This window comes from Lygodium microphyllum, unplaced genomic scaffold (genome assembly GCF_053477565.2).
Source record: "Lygodium microphyllum isolate KBCC unplaced genomic scaffold, Lygodium_microphyllum_v1.1.10 scaffold_46, whole genome shotgun sequence".
Taxonomy (NCBI): Eukaryota; Viridiplantae; Streptophyta; class Polypodiopsida; order Schizaeales; family Lygodiaceae; genus Lygodium; species Lygodium microphyllum.
The window spans coordinates 1061088-1080413 of NW_028229529.1; the positions used below are offsets into that span (position 1 = coordinate 1061088).

Genomic DNA, 19326 nt, shown 5'->3' on the forward strand with positions numbered 1-19326 from the left:
TTCAAACGAAAATGTAAAGGATGCATGCCAGAGCAGTTAATGCGTAACCAAGCAGGCCTTTTTCGAGCAGTGTCCCATAACATACACAGGCGGTTGTGATTCATGGCCCTTAGGCTTGGGGGGACCAGAACAATGCCCACAACAGCCATGGCATCTTTTAGCAGTGGCCAATAAACAGCCGGACAGTTTTCCACTTCAACCCACACAGGGCATTCACGTTGCAGCAGACGCTGAAAATCTGCCATGGGGCGCCATGGCACCACATGGACCAGACGGCGATCAACGAACAATGGCAGTTTAGACAGAAGAGCAGCACGGTGTGTCTCTGATTTCAACAGCACCTCAAAAAAACCCCGGGGGCCAACAAAAATCTCTTCAACACATTCCTCTTGTAGCAGACTGTGCAGCCACTGGCGAATACAGGAAAGCAACGGGATCCTACCAGTGAAAAAAAGTATCACAGCACGTTCATAGAACACTGAAAAGGAACGCAAGACATGTTTTGGATCCACAGTGGCTTCCAGAACATCTTCCGTTGCAGAGTCCGAAAAGACTTCCTGATTATGTTGAACATAATCGCCCAGCAAAGTGTTAGCAAACTCCAACAGGTGCTCCCAATCAACCTCCTGGGAGTCCACAGAATCAAAAGCAACCTGAGCATAGGAACGATCCTGATGATCCATTATCCCTGCCGAAGTATGCTTGGTGCGTTTGCCCGCTGGCTGGAGGTCAAGAGCAGGGGGCATCTCCTCTGTGCACGGAACCATGTCCTCTGGTTCCTCGGTGTCAGAATCCGGACCAAGAGCTGCCACCGTTTGGTCTATGAAAGCTAGATCCAAGCCAGCCATATTGTATCAGCACATATGTCGGACAAAGGCCGAGTGAAAAAATCGCGGGGGGCAGAGACACGCAGGCCGCAACTGGGCGCCGGTACAGAAGCGGACAGACTGTTCAGAAGCAAGCGGAGCCACCTTCCCGGATTAGGGCAGGTCGTCACACCCTCCTGTCAGGCGCAGAGCAGGGATGTCAGATTAGGTCAGGTCAACCCTGATTACCAGGTGCTGGGACAGAACACGCTCGTTCAGGCAGAAGACAAACGTCAGGCTGGGACAGGAGACAAATCGATGGGACAGGCAGGACGAAATGAGACCCCGCTCTGGTCAGCCAGGGAAACCAGTTCGCAGGACAAGTGGATGTTCGCAGGTGGGCGAGGGCAGGGCTCGAGCAGGGCGGAACAGACCTTGTGCTGGTGACGGAAGGTGTTAGGCAGCACGCGAGGTAGGATCACACGACCAGTCTCTCTCTCTCTCTCTCTCTCTCTCTCTCTCATATGCCATTATTTTCATTCTACTCTTGAAAAACCCCTTGAACACTTTTTATTAAAAACTTTTACGCTAACTTGGAATATAGACACAAGTTGAATCTCTCTCTCATATGCCATTATTTTCATTCTACTCTTGAAAAACCCCTTGAACACTTTTTATTAAAAACTTTTACGCTAACTTGGAATATAGACACAAGTTGAAAAAAGTCAACATCTACAAATAAATGCAAATAAACTTACATCATCCAACAGCAGATAATCGTCGTAATCACCAACAACAAATGTAGCCTGTTAACAAAAAAGTATACGAATTTCTTGTTGAAAAAGGCTTGCTAAGCAATAACATCTTATGTTTTAAAGTTCATAGACGTAACTCCTATTAGATATAAATTTAAGTGCAAAAAAAATCATAGTGTTCTAAAGCAATTGGAGCGGTACAAGTTACAACACCCCTTCAATGAATGACATGAGTGAAAACCACAATGGACTCACAATGGTAGTGTTACAAGCATCTGAATTTACTCCTAGATCTAGGCATCTTGGACATTGGATTTGCAATGTAGGACATGGGCACACTCTTTGAATTATTAAATTGCCAAAGGTCATAAGTGAAGCTTTCAATCTAATGGCTAAAAGGGTGGTTAGAATATTAAATCTAACAGCTTAGCCAAGAGTTTGTGTAGGACATTACACTCCAAAGTTTGGGCAGCCCAATTGAAATTTCATGTTTGGGCTGGCCATTTTTGTGAGAGGAATAGTCGGCAAGATCAAGGGGAGCAGGTTCAATTTCGAAGTTGGAATTGCACGCATTGAGGATTCAGGAACAAATGAGGGACTGATTTACAATTGAGTATTAGGGTTTACAAGGTGATTTGTAAGATGCAGTAATTGTGATTGCCAAAAATGGTCTTTAAGCACATAGGCTCGGAAAATCCAAGCCTGGAGCACACTAAACAGCAAGGTTTTGACTGATCAGCACCAGATACTCCCTAGTCTACCTGCTGATGACAGTGGAAATTTGCCATACACAACCAAGTGGACCCCACACAGGCTGACATCATCCTTTTCAAGGTTGTCTACACCAGCAGCAGTCCTTTTCTTTGTGTTTTCCAGGTTTTCTTGAAGGACATAGACGACAGGCCAGTCGGACTGGCAGGATCGTGTGAATCAGGTCCACAAGGACCGCTGAAGTGATGACCAAGTCAAAGACTGGTGTTCCAACCACTTTGACTATGAGAATCATCACAAAAACCCCAAGATCAAGACAACAATCGTGATGCAGATTGAGAAGCAGACCATGACCGGTTTCCCTCCCAACCACCTTATCATTCTCTCCCTATTCCCCTTCCATGGCCTCAAGTCCACGATTGCAACTTATGGCACCACCTATCCAAGTGCCTTGTTGGGAATAAAGGCTCGCTGTGCCTTTTACCGTGTTCGGGTGTGAACACATCCTTCACTTGTTGTACTTTACATATTTATTTATTTATTTATTTATTTTCAAAACCTAAAAGTGGTACACTAGTCTTTTGTACCGAACATCAAGTGTCGTGCTCACTCTCTCTCTCTACTGCTCTCAACCCTCTACACATTCTCTCAGCTCCGAAATCCTTGCATCAAACTAGTATCAGAGCCAATGATTCACACAAGCAAGCAGTCGTGACCAGCAGTCACTGCTGACAATGCAGTTGTCTTCGTTGGGACCAATAGGTGGCAGCTTTGTTAACGCCTATTGCAAGCATAAAGACTGGCGGTCGAGGGGGGGGGCTAGGCGAAGACTACACGACGGTTCAAGCAAACTGTTGGAGAGCAGGCGACAGGCGACAGGTCAACGACGGGTCACACGGGACCTACACGTGACAAGAACCAAGTGGTGGACGGGACGGGCTGCGACCAAAAGGGACGGACATGTTCGCAAGTCACCCATGACCAGACGGGCCACAAATCACAAAATGGCAATCAAATTTATGACATAGGTGTTCGCACACACATGCAGAATGTGCAAGCCTGACCTAAAAAATAAAACAAAAACAATGAAGACAACGAGGCTGAAAATAAGGACAGCCAACTGCCAAAAAGAGCAACGTAAAAAAAGAAGAGGTTAATGTAGTCACTCATGATAATGACAGTGATGGTGATGTACTTCTTGCTTCTTTTTTGGATGCACATTCATTGATTGCAAATTCTAAGGATGATATGCACACTTGGATACTTGATTCAGGTGCGTCCTTTCATGTCACACCACATCATGAGTGGTTCTCTGACTACTACAATGGTGGTGTACATGGTGTTGTCCACTTGGAGGATAACTATGCAAATAAAATTGCAGGCATTGGCAGTGTGAAATTGGAATTTCAGCATGGCTCCGTGTTTGTTTGGAATGAAAGCGCTCTCTTGTTTGGGTTATTTACCCTCTTTGAGATATGCTGATTTTGAACAGTGTGATCATTGTAATTATAGTAAACATGCTCAAACGTCACACAAAAAATCTTTTTCTAAAGTCATCACCCTTACAGTTAGTACATTCAGATGTATGTCAAATGCCAGGATTATCTTTAGGGGGAAGAAGTATTTCATTACCTTTGTTGCTGATGCCACATGCAAAGTATGGATTTATCCAATCCGTTGCAAAGACGAGGCCTTGGATAAATTTAAAAAATTCCCGACACTTACTGAAAATCAAACCAGCGAGATGTTAAAATGTCTTCACTCTGACAATGGTGGAGAATATGTGTCCAAAGCCTTTCAAGACTTTTGTGACAGCAAAGGGATTAAAAGGGAGCTTACTGCTCCTCATAATCCGCCCAAAAATTGTGTTGCAGAGCGTATGAATAGGATCATTCAAGACAAGGTCTATACAATGATGTCGCATGCTGCTTTACCCCATGGTTTTTGGGCAGAGGTTGTTATGACAGCCATACACTTGATTAATCAGTCACCAAACAGGTCTTTGGGGGAAGAGTCCCTCAAGAAGCGTGGTCAAGCAAGCCACCTTCTTATACACACTTGAAAGTGTTTGGCTGCGAGGCATTTGTGCATATCCGCAAGCAAGAACGCAGTAAACTTGAGCCAAAGTCCTGTAAATGTATTTTCCTAGGATAGTGAGATGGAGTATAGATTATGGGATCCTGAGAAAAGAAAAGTAGTACGCAACAATGTTGTCATCTTCCGAGAAGATCGCATGCACAAACAGCCCGAGAGAATACAGGAGGTCAAAAGGGTTGTATTCCGAGAGGATGTACCAATAGGACAACAAAGAATACCCCTTAAACAGCAGCAAATACCTGCTGTAAATGTCCTTGAAAATACAAGGAATGATGCTGAAAATTTTCAACAGGATCTTGCCCATGATGTCCCACAAATTCAATAAGAACATGTGTATCTAGAACAACCTGAACCAGCTGTACAGCATGCTGAACCTGCAGAACAGCAAGCTGTTAATGCAGATTTGCAGGCTAAACAGCTAGCAAATTTTGACTACTAGGTCCGTAGGTCGACCAGAGAGCAAAAACAGCCAAATAGATTTGTTCCTCGAGTAAACTATGTGGTTGATTATGTCATGTTAACAAATTATGGTGAACCGTCATGCTTCCAGGAAGCAATGGACAGACAGGATAGTAAGAAATGGCAAAAAGCAATGCTATCAGAGATGGAATCTCTCATGAAGAATGGCACTTGGGATTTGATACTTTTGCCAAAAGGACAAAAAGTGCTACCCTGCAAATGGGTTTACAAAACGAAAGTCACTTCTGGTTCTTTGCCCAAGTACAAGGCACGCTTAGTTGCTAAAGAATACAAGTAAAAACATGGAATTGATTTTGATGAAATCTTTTCTCCTATAGTCAAAATGACTACTTTGCGAACCATCTTAGGCTTGGTTGCATCTAAGGACATGAAACTCATACAAATGGATGTAAAAACCGCCTTCTTACATGGTGATCTGCATGAGGAAATCTATATGCAGCAACCTGACGGTTTTATTGCAAAGGGAAAAGAGCACATGGTATGTAAACTCAACAAGAGTCTGTATGGACTAAAGCAAGCACCACAAGAATGGTATCACAAATTTGATACATTCATGCAATCTCAGGGATTTCATCGTTCTCAAGTTTATCACTGCTTATACACCAAGAAGGCAACAGATGTCAGTCTTATTCTCTTGGTTCTGTATATGGATGACATGCTAATTGCAGGCAAGGATGTTCATGCCTTGAACAATTGAATATTACAAAAGTTCTGCAGCTTTTCAATATGGAGAGGGGGAAGCTATTAGTGTACCATTGCATCCATATGTAAAACTTAGTGCAGATGACAACCCTACATCAAATGATGGAACAGCTGAAATGGCCAAGATACCCTATACTTCAGCTATTGGTAGCTTGATGTATGATATGGTTGCTACACGTCCTGACATTGCATTTGTGGTGGGAGTGGTTAGCAGATACATGGCATATCCTAGCAAAAACCATTGGAAAGTAGTGAAGGGTATCATGAGATACCTTAAGGGCACAAAGAATTTGTGTATTTGCTTTGGTAAGCAGAAGTCATCCGTTATCAGTTTCACGGATGCAGACTATGCTAGCCATCCTGACTGCAGGAAGTCTACTTCACGATATGTGTTCATGTTCACAGGAGGAGCAATCTCTTGGATATCTAGGCTGCAAAAGCGTGTTGCATTGTCTACTACAGAGGCAGAATATGTGGCTTCCACGAAAACATGCAAAGAGGCTTTATTGCTTTCACGTCTGGTGAGAGAGCTTAAGAGTACACAAGTTCTTATCCTCCACTATGACAATCAGAGTGCTATCATGCTAGCATGGAATCCTGTCTTTCATGCAAAGACAAAGCACATACAGGTGAAGTATCACTTTATCACGGATGTACTTGACAGCAAGGGTATTGAGCTTGTCAAGGTACATATAGATGATAACCCTGCAGACCTTCTCATGAAAGATCTTCCAACCAAGCGGTTTGCTCATTGCCACCAGATGATGGGGGTTGGATAGTATGTGTGTCTTTCCGCTTTGTACATACATAAACTTAGTTGATTCTTTCCTCTACCTTCAAGCACGTTGCCTTTAGGTGGGAGATTGTTGGGAATAAAGGCTCAACATGCCTTTTACCATGTTCGGGTGTGAACACACCCTTCACTTGTTGTACTTTATATATATTCAAAACCTAAAAGTGGTACACTAGTCTTTTGTACCAAACATCAAGGGTCGTGCTCACTCTCTCACTCTACTGCTCTCAACCCTCTGCACATTCACACTCAGCTCCAAAATCCTTGCATCATGCCCATCCTACCCTCTCTCCCTGCTTTTGAAAAGTTGTCAACATCAACCTATCTTGGCTTCCCAAGTTGGATCTACCATGGACTCTGTGACATTATGTGGTTAGGTAAAAGCCAAGTAAAGCCCACTCATTTCTCTTTCTGAGCTGTGCAAACTATATTCCCATGCATGTAAAGACCTATTCAAAACACCGTAGAGGTCTAGACCCAATTGGCATCCTTATCAGGTTCGAACATTTGGGCATTGGATGACCCTCAAATTGAGTTACAATACCTCTTTGTCACAGATTCCCCTACGATAAAAGACCACATCAACTAGATAGAGGAGATTCGAGATGAGCTTGCATCCTTGGGAAGATTTTGACTTCGCAAGACCTTGCTATGACGCTTTTGTCAAATCTTCCATCACTAAAGGATAATGATTTCTATACAAGTCTTCTCACCTCTCATACTCAAGATACTATCACTTGGGAGGAGCTAGTCCTTATGGTGCTAGAGCAAGATACCCATCACAAGGAGACTAGTTCTCACATACCTAGTGCATAAAATCGAGCTTTTGGGACCTCATCATTGGGTAAAGGATAGTCCAAACAAAAGAAAGGGAAGAAGAAGTCAAAGAAATCAGAGTCATTTTTCGACTCTGTACAAATTTAGATCAGAAGCACAAAGAACATCCCAAGTATCCACACTATGCAAAGACCTTGCATCCATACATGGGAGGGTATAGTCACGATTGGTGACATCTAATCAATACCTATTTGTGGTATTGGCACCTTGCCTTTGTTTTCTAATCATCCATCTCAGAGCTCTGTATCAGAAACTCTCCATGTTCCAAACTTCAGCTTCCATCTCCTTTCTATTGATGGCCTTGTTAGACTCCATACTCTGGTTCTCTGTTAGTCTACCATTTTCTCAGATAGTCATCACCTAGTTGTGAGCTTCATCAGAGTCTAACGAAGAAGTTGAACCTTGGACTGTTTCTCTTTATTCAGTTTATGTGCATTCCTTCTTTAGTTACTATGGGGTGTGTTCACACTGTTTGCAGCCATTTCTCTAGCTTTGCCAAGGGTTGCACAGCCTATGCATCATGAGGCTGATCAAGTCAGCCATAGTTTATGCCATGTCAACATTTTCATTGGCCAATTTGGCTAGTTAGCCATTCTTGCAGGCTGACTGCTATTTTCACTGCCATATTTGGCAACCAGCCAGGTTTGGTGAATCATGGCTATATATAGCCAGCCCACTTGATGGGCAGATTACCTCGTCTTTCTTTTGCAAGTTGCACACTCTAACATTCATCTCCGCCTCTATCTCTAGTACTGCCATCATCTTCAACCTGATCTACTGCCCTCACTATCGCTTTGGGCTGCTTGCAAGTACCGATCAATCAGTCCATAATTGTATTCAACATTCATTTCAGATTCAGTGCAGATTTCTCTTCCCTTCCTATTGTCTCTCTCTTCTCCTTTCTCTCCATGTTCATGTTTCTCTCCCATTGCACATTCTCACATGGTATCATCGCCTAAGCGAGGACACAGAAGTTCCAAACAACGAAGACTACCCTGTTGCTGAAAACACAAATTTCCAGCCTGCTATTTGCTACAAAAAATGCAGATTTTCCTACATGCAGCATTACTCAGGTTCTTTTGACAAAAGCAGGACACCTACAATTTATCTTTTGCAGGTGGACTCTTCTACAACAAAATGCAGCAGATTTAGTGTGTTTGCAAGTCATGGAATATCACAAGTTCAATGGTTTTGATGACTCAAATGAGGAGACTATTCATACTCCCTCTAATAGGTGTCATAAACATCGCAAAGATTAGAGGCCAAAACCCCATTCTTAACAAGAAAGGTCTCGAAGATCAGAGCAGCCTTCCCCTTCCCCAGCCTTCCCCTTCCCCATTCTCTCAATGTCTCCCATGGGGCCCCTCCGTCCAACCTTAGGATGCCTATAATAGTACCTTTTGTTTAGGTGCCCATTCTCCCTTCTCTATCCAAAGATCTGTTGGATGGATCTAATTACTCCCTTTGGTCCTGCAAAGTGGAGTGTATCCTTGACACATTTGATCTTTGGACTCTTGTGACTACCCCTATTCCTCATCCCATGGAGGATCCCACAGTTGGTTCAACTATGGATAGTGCAATCCTTTGGGATAGGCTCAACTCTCAAGCCTAGTCCTCTCTCTTTATAAGCCCATAGGATTTTGTCCTTTTTCATGTGTGTAGGTTAAGGACAACACCGGAACTATGGACAAAGCTTTCTTCTCTCTATCATCGAAAGAATTTGCCCACCATTTTACCTTGGAGAAGAAGCTTCAAATGCTCTCGGTTGATGACTCTCCTTTCATGAAGGATCACATCAACAAAATTAAGGACATGAAGGATGAGCTTGCATCCCTTGAATAGATGATATCTTTGAAGGACATGGTAAGGATTCTCCTTATCCAACTACCATCTCCTAAGTATGATATTTTCTATACTAGTCTTTTTACCTCCGCAATACAAGAGACTCTTCTTTGGGAGGAGCTAGCCCGACTTGTCTTAGAGTATGATGAGCATCTCAAAGAGAAAGGATGCCAATGTATCTAGCTTTACTAAGGCTTTTACTGCAAGTGCAAGAGGGGGAAACAAGAAGGCAAACAACAAGAAATAAGATGAGAAGAAGTCAAAGTCCAAGGTGATGCGATTGCTATAGCAGTATATATCTGCAATAGGTCTCCAACTTTGCTTTACAAGACATGACTCCATATGAGGCTTCCTTTGAAAAAAATCCTTCTATGTCTCATTTTTCGCCGTTGGGTGAGATGTCTATGTCCATGTGGACAAGAAGAAATGAGGCAAGTTCAATCCGAAGTCAAAGAAGTTTATCTTCATTGGTTATAGCACAATTACGAAAGGGTATACGCTCTTTGACGCGACGAAACAAAAGATTAAGATGAGTAGGGATGTGATATTTGATGAGGCTACAACCTCAGATGGCACCCCTCCTTCGTCTTCGACTCCTCCCCCTCCATCCCCTCCTTTCCAACCTTCAACTCCCCTTCCATCCTTGATAGCTCCTTCTATTCCTCCTTCATCAAGTATTCCTACTCCTTTCCCCTCCCCTCAAGTTCTTCTAGGGATGTTGAACCGTCTGAAGGGAAGCCCTCTTCTTCTCATAAGCAAATGTACCTTTACCCAATGAGAGGGAGTCCCTATCCCAAATAGGTGCACTATAAGTATCCGAGGTGAAACGTCCTCCTAGAATCCAACCTATACACAATACAAGCCATATCCACAAATATAAGGGACTGGACATCAAACTCAACTCCCAATCATAGAGCTAAATGGGCTCGTTCCCCAAACCTAGGAGCTAGCAGCACTCTAGGTGGCAACCACATCCCAAGGTTGGTATCCTATACTGCTAACCCACATCATCCTAGTGTATAAATACATGCTTGGACATTGGAATGGACGCAAGTAGTATTGGTCATAGTGGTCATAAAGTAGCTTAGTACGAGTGCACTAAGGGCACTTCGGGGTTAGGGCAGCCAAGTCCTATTAATAGAACTCAAGGCCCTATTGTTCATATCATGTGTCATCACCATAGTCATGACCCGAAGTGTTGCTAGCTCCCAGGCTCAAGGGTCAACTCGTTTGGCTCTATGATTGGGAGGTGAGTCTAATGTCCAATCCCTCATATTTGTAGATATGGCTTGTGTTGTCTCTCCTTATGGAGCAAGCAACGTAGGCAACCTCATCCACTTGTTGCTTCTTGCAAGGCTACTACTCTACTTGAGTTGGTGTAGACTAACTTGTGCAGACCTATGGGCACAATCTCCATTGGGAAGCCAAATATTTGATGCTTATTGTTGAAAACTTTAGTAGGTAAGTGTGGCCTTATTTTCTGGAGTACAGGAGTAAGGCATACTCAACTTTTGTGATTGAAAGGTATTTGTTGAAACATAAACTTCTTTCAAAGTTTATAGTATAAGAGCAAATCGGGAGGAGAGTTTTGCTCCAGAGTTTTTGGCAGATTTTGTTGAGAACATGAGATTCAAATGGAGCATTTTCATCCAAACACACCATCTGAGAATGGTGTGGTGGAATATACCAGCACAACCATGCTTAAGATACCCATTCAATGTGGGAGCATCAAGGTCTTCCTCATTCCCTTTGGTGTGAGGCAATTGCTAGAACGTGTTAGCAAATATGTCAGTTCATGGTTGAGTCTGTGCATGTGATCCAGTGGACTAGGGCACCAAGACATTTCCTAGATTATTTAGGCATTTTATGATGTCTATTTTGAGCACTTATTGCTGGCCAACCTGACAACAGCCTATTTATTAGGTATCCCTTCTCCACAATCATCACGCATCATCTGTCATTCATCATCTAACATGTTCTAGTGGAGGGAGAGGAGCAAGTGTCAGTGCCTTCACAGCCACTGACTCACATTAATTCTGTACCATCTCATATCTTGGTATATGGATTCCATTTCCTGAGTATCTCTTTGCTTCTGAGTTCTTTGTGCAATATTCTTTTATTTTACAATGTTTCTCTTTCGTTTTCCTTTGTCTCTTGTGTTCAACAGCCTATTATACCAGTTTTCAACACTTCCATCACTGCATCCACTTCTGACATGGTATCAAATTGCAGGATCATTGTTCCAACTTCCTGCTGCTGTTTTACATTGTTTCAAGTCTGAGTTTTGACTTTTCATCTGCTGTTTAGACCTGTTTTGACAGCTGCGACTGATTTCCAGCCTTGGTGACCATCTTTTGATCATTTTTCAGTCTCTTTCATTAGCATTTTGCAAACTGCCATTTGCGTTTATTATTTTCTCGGGCTGTTTCAAGGTTGGGGACTTGTTTTTGACCCTTCTCCATCAACGTATTGGTATCTGCAGGCTGAGGCGACCTGTTTTTCTACAAGGCGATTGCATGTAATGCAGCTATTGTTTGCATTTTCCTGATAAGCATCATTTGTGTTTTGCCTTTTTTGCCACACCAGCTTTTCCGTCTACCTGAAAGCCCAATTTAAACAGGGATCATCCAAAGCTTTGGGACCCCCTAAAACTACAATCTTGCCCATCATCAGCCTGTGTCATCCAATCCATCTTTCATCCTAGATAAGCATCCCTTACACCATGAGTGGGATGAAACACAGATGCATGTAAAATACATGACAGAGCCATAACAAGCCAGATGGTGCAGGACAGCTGGATATGACAGAGTTCCAGCTGGAGCAGGACATAACCTATTGATGGGCCATGGATGTGCTGCAGCTGACCTGGCCCTACCAGTTGCCAAGTGGCAGGGCACACCAGCTTTTCCAGCCACTTTGTTCTTGGAGCACCTTTGGAACTCTGCTATTTTGTAGAGAGGAATTTGCAAATCTTTCTATTTGTAAAGAAATGCATGTTCTAGACTTAGTTTTGCACTCTATAATCATCAGCCATACCCACCCAAACATGGGTCAATGGGCCCTGTTTTCCTTCCCTTAACTTTTCCACAGGGATAGATATGGCAAGCAATGGGAGATTCAAAGAGCAATGTCACACACAGCTACAACCAACCGAACGTGGTCAAAGGGCCCTATTTTCATTCCCTTAACTTTTCCACGGGGGTAGACATGGCAAGCAATGGGAGATTGAAGAACAATGTCACGAGCAGCCAGGGTGGCACCATCATAGAGCTATGAAAGCATATTAAAGATAAGGTAATATAGTTCCAAGTTACAACACTGTGTTCCATGTGGGTAATAATCAAAGATTAACCTCGAATGTAGAACATTTATTGTTAGAAACCTCCACTTGTCTATTGTTTTCCTATCTAAAACATCAATCGCTAGAAACCTACACTTGTCTATTGTTTTCCTATCTAAAACATGAATCCAAGCAAATTCGAAGCTTTGTCCATCTGTGTTTTAACAAGAAAGGGTCTGGCTAGTAAAGGTTGTACTGAGTTAAGACTTTTGTTTACATTGACGGACCAAAGTCAGCCAAAGGTTTGATCTGATACAGGTCTGTTAAAATTGCATTCTGGGGCAAAGCAAAGATAAATCGATCACTACTTCTTCTCTTTTTCCTGAAGAAGAGAAGATACTATTAATACAACTCGAGAGAATCCCCCCAGGTTAAATACAAAGCACAAGGAATTCTGTGAAGAGTATCCAAGTACATCACACATACAATGGTTGTGTGTGCACAGCCAATCTCGTGGAATTGATCTCTACGTGTCGACATTGGGCCTGTGAATTTCAAGCTGATTGCCACGAATTCCCTCGTTTTCAGGTCAGAAACGAGGATCTGATTTTGCGAAATCAAAGGTGCGTTTGATTTTTGTGCTTCCGTTGCCCGGCATTCAGAAATCGAGCTTATGCAGGTTTAGAAACACAACTGCAATGGAACTTTTGATGATATGCAAATCGACAGTGCAAATTTGTGGTAGATCGTGATGAGGGGACTGACCGGCTGACGTGCGGGGCTTTGTGGTGGGTGACCTTGACGCCGAGAGATCCCAGGAATCCGATGGCTGCGAAGGCCACAGAGGCGATGAGAAAGACCAGAGCACCCCCCATGGCTCTTACCTACTCTTCCTCCTTCTCCTCCTTCTTCCCTCCTTCCTCTTCCTCGAAATAGTGGGATACAAAGCAGACGTGATCAGGCCCGTCTCTGGAAATAAAAGTTTCAAAGGGTCTGCATGAATCGAATTAATTATCAAACCTCTCTCTCTCACTCGAGAAGTTTTATGAGACGAATTCCCACTATGAATTTCGACAACACCATGAGCTTATGCGCTTTTAGGCCAGTTACACACCAACACGCGGCCCCCTAAGTGCACGTCCACCGGCCAATAGGAAGGCTCGAAATCTGAAAACGGGCACCCCCCTCTTACACACAAGGGGTGCCCAGCATCTCCATCAAAAGGGGGGTCTTCGATGCTTCCCCCGCCCTCTTTCGGCATTCCGCAAGGTGAGGGAGCTCCCCCGTCTGGTTTCTTCCGCAGGCTGTTTGAGTGGGGCTCCAGGCATCTTTATGTTGCCCATTGCCAGGTTTCATCCGCAAGCATCCCTCTGTTGCCTGTTTCCAAGGAGCCGTTGTGAAGAAGCGGGTTCTCCACAGCTATAAACGTCATGCCAGGGGTCACCATGCTTGTGTGTTCGTCTCTCTGTGTTCGTATGGATTCATCCCTCTCTTCACACGGATATATACACAGCCTGAAGGTGGGAAGCCATCTTTGATTATTATGCTTCCATCCATGTCTCTGAGAAACCAGTTGTATGTTAATGCATGGCCAATTGGTTGCAAGTGATTCGCAGGCTTCACAGGTGGTCTTATCACAGGTGATTCACAGGCTTCAACGGTGGTCTTATCACAAGTGGTTCGTAGGTTTCGCAAGTGGTCTTATCACAGGTATGCTCTCTCTCTCTCTCTCTCTCTCTCTCTCTCTCTCTCTCTCTCTCTCTCTCTCTCTCTCTCTCTCTCTCTCTCTCTCTCTCTCTCTCTCTCTCTCTCTCTCTCTCTCTCTCTCTCTCTCTCTCGTGTAGGAAATAGAATAAGAGAATATACACAACAGAAATGCATTGTTGTTATTAAAAACTGCTCCATTCATTCTATTGATAAAGGCTCTTTCTGTGGTGAGCTTTGGAATTAAAATTGCCAACACATAGGACAGAAATGTCTCGAATCACTAGAGGGGAGGAAATGTGATAAAGAAGGGTGAGCAGGTGATTGAAATGGACAAGGTCATTAGGGAGAAGCCAAAGGGCTTAATTGGCTTAATTATGTTGGAACCCATAGGTAATGTAACTGCCTTGATTTTGGAGGGTCAGAGGCTGCTTTCTGTAATAGATTATCATGATTGGTAAGTACATTAGAGGCAACAAGCAAGGTTGTATCTTGCTTTAGGTGGCTGAAATCACCATCATGCACGTCTTTTGTCTGCACACTTTGTGAGCTATCTTTGGTAGCCATGGGCGTATTGTTGATGGGGCGCAACCAAAGGTGAAATCAGGTTCTTCATCAGCTTCAAGTGTATCCGCACAGGAGGGGGCTGCTTTTGTTGCAGCAGCATGTTGAATGTCTACTTTGTGTTTATGAAGAAGTTGAAAGTTGTGTGCATACATGTTTGGTTTGTAAGCATGCATGCGTGTATGCATTTGCAAATTGAATATTTGATTTGTTGAAGGGTGTTTTGATCACAATATGTTGAACGTGATTAGATTAGTTGTGTTTTTATCTTATGTTGTACTGTACTATACGTTTTGAATGTTGTGTGTACACATGTTTCATTTGTGTGCATCGCCATCTTTTAATCTTAAAAATATATTATATTTGCAAATATAGTTGCCATTTGGCGACCAAGCATAATGGTTTTTGCAAACCAAGCAAGATCTATACATCATGGGTTTTGTAAAGAATGATGAAGCAAACTTTGAGTTTGTATATACTTAGTTTCTTCATTTGCATATTTTTTTTGTCTATGCCAACCTTGGGTTGATTGAGAACAAAATTTCACATAGTACCTATTTTGTTAAGTAGTCTCGAAGTATCTATACACATTTGTGTACACTATGTTGATTGAGAACAAAATTTCACATAATATCGATTTCGCTATGCACACTTGAAGTATGTGTACATGTTTCTGTATTACTACATTTGTGTACACTATGTTGATTGAGAACAAAATTTCACATAATATCGATTTCGTTATGCACACTTGAAGTATGCGTACATGTTTCTATATTACTACATTTGTGTACACTATGTTGATTGAGAACAATATTTCACATAATATCAACTTTGTTATGTTGAAACTGTTGGAAAAGACTGTCCATAGTGCTACCTATCTTTTCGAAACTATCCATTGTACATTGTTTGAAACTTTCTAAAACTGTACATTGTCCATAAAATGGAACTATCCTTTGTCCATAGTGCTATCTATTTGTAGGCAAAATTTCTCATCATGACATTCACATATGGTTTGTGCATGGCTTCAAATTTTAGCATGTTTGAGCTCTCTTGATTAGCCTAATACCAATGCGAATGTAGCATCAAATGTTGCTATAAATCATGGCAGGCATATGCTGAAAATAGTATCCATTGTGGTGCCTATTTGTAGGGACTTATCTGTTTGAGCTATCATAATTATTGTTACATAAATAATAATAATGGATCAATTATGTAAAGAACAATAAACTTGTTTGTCCATTCATGTATTGTAAATGATGGATCAAATTTCATGCGTAAGGTGGAGCTCTATGGATTCTCAAGAGAGCACTCCCATGGAGGAGTTTCATCAAGATGCAATATGCAATAATGACTTCATGTACTTTTCAAGCCAGAGTGTGGGTGTTCCGAGCAACATTCCAAGCCATAGTGCCGTTGGCAATATCCCTGTACATGTGTTTCCAAACCGCCCTTCAATCCTCATCCTCCTCAATTCGTATCGTTCCAACGACCAAAACAATTAGGTATAGAGAGACCCACAACAATACACAATAATGTAATTCTTCGTCCAATTGCACATAGTCCTCAACATGGTCCCTCGACACCACCACAACAAGAACCACAAGCAATAAGTTCTTGTGACTCAAGAACCAATGGTGCCATCTTCCGAGAATGCCTACAAGCAACGTCTACAACAAACATCATCGAAGTCTGATGCTCCTAAACCTCCTAAACCAAAGAAGGCACCGAAAGGAAAGAATCAGGATGATGAACTTGAGACATAAGATCATTCAATAGCCACAAAAAAACCATTTTGCACAGTGGAAGGATGCATGGACAGTTCTCAAAGCCACCGAAGCAAGGAGTGGATATATAGTCCCAGGTAGCCATCCAGCTAGCATCACTATTTTCAAAGTTCGACAAAGATGGTGAGGCATGTAGAAAACACTAGGGACGCGTTTATGAGTCATATAGAAAGGATAAGGCCCACAATGCCACATCAGGCAATGATCACGAGATCATTTGTCAGTGGTATAATCTTGTGGATAAATATATGTGGAATCATGCCAATGTTGTCAGCAATGCACATGCCTTGTCTGTTGGTGGGTTGTCTTCATCAAAAGACAACACTACATCAGTCTCCAATGATCCAGGTGACCACACCTAGGAAGACATTGGCTCCAATGAGCCTTCGAAGATCGTGCATGATCAAATGATCGGCCAAGGAGCATGCAATAAGAAGGGTAGAAAGATAGAGGAGTCTCTCAGTGACATGGCTAGCACCGCCCGATCAATGTTAGCACTATCACAAGTACCACACAAGCAATACAAAGAGCTCAAGCAGTGGAGCCAACATAGGAGGCAAGCCATATTGGGGGGGACATCTCGAAGAGACAACATTGCTCGAGCCATGTTTCGGGAGAGGGAGAACGCAAATGTAAGAACAATCTTTGGTGATTCTGACTCTACAGAGGAGATTGACGATGAAGACAACGGTGAGTAAACTTCTGTAGCATCTGCAGTGCAAGTGGAAAGGCCTAATCTGCTATTATCAGGCCTTCCAGTGCAGCAACCTCCACGAACTCAAGGACAACCTATAAATGCAAGCCTTGCTCAGCCTCAAGCATGTCAGCAAGTTTCTCAATCTGCTCAAAGTGGCATGTCGACTATAGGGGCCATGCAGACTTCTGTTGTAGTGCCTTCAAGCCTCTCTAGTGCAAGCACTGTACGTGGTTTGGCCCAAAAAGCTCCAACTCTGAGTTCAAGATAGTCATCTACTAATCCACCAGCTCTTGTTGGTAGTTCTTTGACTACCATCAGCAGTGGGCAATCTCCTTCACAAAATGTACATACAACTAACAACGGACGATATACAACAGCAACCATAACATACTAGTGCTATCACACAGCAGGGGATTTAATGGTGTTCTCTCAGTCAAGTTATATCAACATTGACAATGACTACTGTTATTGTTGCTTCCTAGGACCATGTACTGCCCTATCAAAGGGAGAAGGGATAGACGAGAATGAATTAAACAAGAAGTACTGTGTGTCTCTCTCCCTCCCTCTACATTACCAATGCTGTAAACCAGAACTTGTCCAGGAGATGATATTGGAATTGGGAAGTGTCATGCCATATGGCTGCTAAGTAGCAACAAAAGGAAAAGTTGAATTCATAGCAAGGTGTTGTTAGAACATGTCTTCTAACATGAAAGAGCTTTTAAGCAAAGTATGTTTTCCTGCAAGTGCAATGCAAATTCAGTAATTCCACATCGAACCTTCTTCCAACCCCTAACAAGAGTTGAGCTCTTCAAATTCAGTAATTCCACATCGAACCTTCTTCCAATCCCTAACAGGCATATGCTAAAATCTCCGTGTCTTCTAATATATACACCCTAGCAATACCTTGAACACATTAGCAGAGTGGCCACAACCACAACAACAACCACAGGCGTGACAACTTCAACAACAGCTGGCAGACACAATTTTAGTCACATCAACTTCAACAGTAGCCCTTGCAGCTCTCCAACAAACAGCTCTAATGCAACACTATGTTGCAGCATTTGGCTAAGTTCAAACAGAAATTGCATCAGCAACAACTCTCTTTGCAACAACATCAACTTTCTTTGCAACAGCAGACTCCATCACTGCTTTAGCATCAAATAGCCCTTCAATAATAGTCATTGTCAGGTCTTCAATAGCATGTGATTTTACCACAGCAACAACAATCTGTCTAGTATCGAGGGTTTGTGGGGTGGATGAGTTGGAGGATAGTACCTCTTGATGCGACTACCGTTGAAAAAACCTATGCCCTTTCCGTCTAGGGTTTCTAGTTTCACATTACCTGTTCGATTGATGCCATGGACTCTAAAAGGTCGTAAGCCTCTGAAATTTGTCTTTTGCTTATGCCCCTTTACTGAATACAATAGTACAAGGCCACCTTGGTCAAAGTCCTGTTGTTTGACATGCTTATCAAACCAGCTTTTCCTTCGTGCCTTCTCACAAATCAATGCATGTGTTGTTAGAAGTCGAGTCTCGGATAAGCGCTCCAAGTCAACTAGATGATCCGTTCATGCTTCTTTTCCTTCCCATCTCTCCTGGATGGCTACCCTTAGACTAGGAACAAAGAATTCTATTGGTAGAATAGCTTCTGTATCGTAGGTCAGTCAGAAAGGAGTTTGTCTTTCAACCGTTTTATAGGCTGTACGATAGGCCCATAGCATTGCCATCAATTTGTTGTCCCAGTTGCTGCGCGAGGCAGAGACAACCTTGGTCGGCACGTGCGTTCACTAGAATTTTATTCGTGGATTTTGCTTGATCGTTTTCCTGAGGATAGTAGGGTGAGGACTTTTGATGTATGATGAGGAAGGTGGACAGGAGTGGGCAATCACTTCATCGATAAAGTGTGTGCCGTAGTCACTAACTAGCTCGATGGGACAACTAAATCGTGAGATCACTTGTTTCCAAAGAAACTTGGCCGTGGTTCTAGCATCATTCTTTCTAGTAGCTCGAGCTTCAGTCTACTTCGTAAGGTAATCCGTGGCATCTATGATATATCTGACTTGTGAGTATTGTGTTGCTGGAGTAATGGGCCCAATGAAGTCTATTCCTCATTTTTCGAATGGTTGTCTTGCAATAATAGGGGTAAGCTCCATTTGGTCCTTCCGAATAGGTACCTTGGTCCCTTGGCACTCATCACAATGCTTTACGAATCTTATTGCATCATGAAAAAGGGTGGGCAACCACAGTTGAGACTGCAGCACCTTATGGGTTGTC

General features: G+C 42.8%; 1 protein-coding gene across 4 annotated transcripts in view; it reads right to left on the reverse strand.

The window, feature by feature from the left end:
- LOC148008923 (V-type proton ATPase subunit e2-like) overlaps positions 1-13359 on the reverse strand; it is a 63652-nt gene extending 50293 nt beyond the window's left edge. For 2 of the 4 annotated variants that reach the window (XR_015689885.1, XR_015689886.1), the window contains exons 1-2: positions 13069-13359; positions 1565-1612 (exon numbers count right to left, since the gene is read on the reverse strand). Coding sequence is in view for 2 of the 4 variants with exons in the window: in XM_087673917.1 (XP_087530043.1) it covers positions 1565-1612; positions 13069-13178 (158 nt within the window). In the remaining 2 variants the exon portion in view is untranslated. The remainder of the gene's footprint in view (positions 1-1564; positions 1613-13068) is intronic. The other 2 variants (XM_087673917.1, XM_087673916.1) reach the window with 2 other exon arrangements.
- Between the last annotated feature and the right edge of the window lie 5967 nt (positions 13360-19326).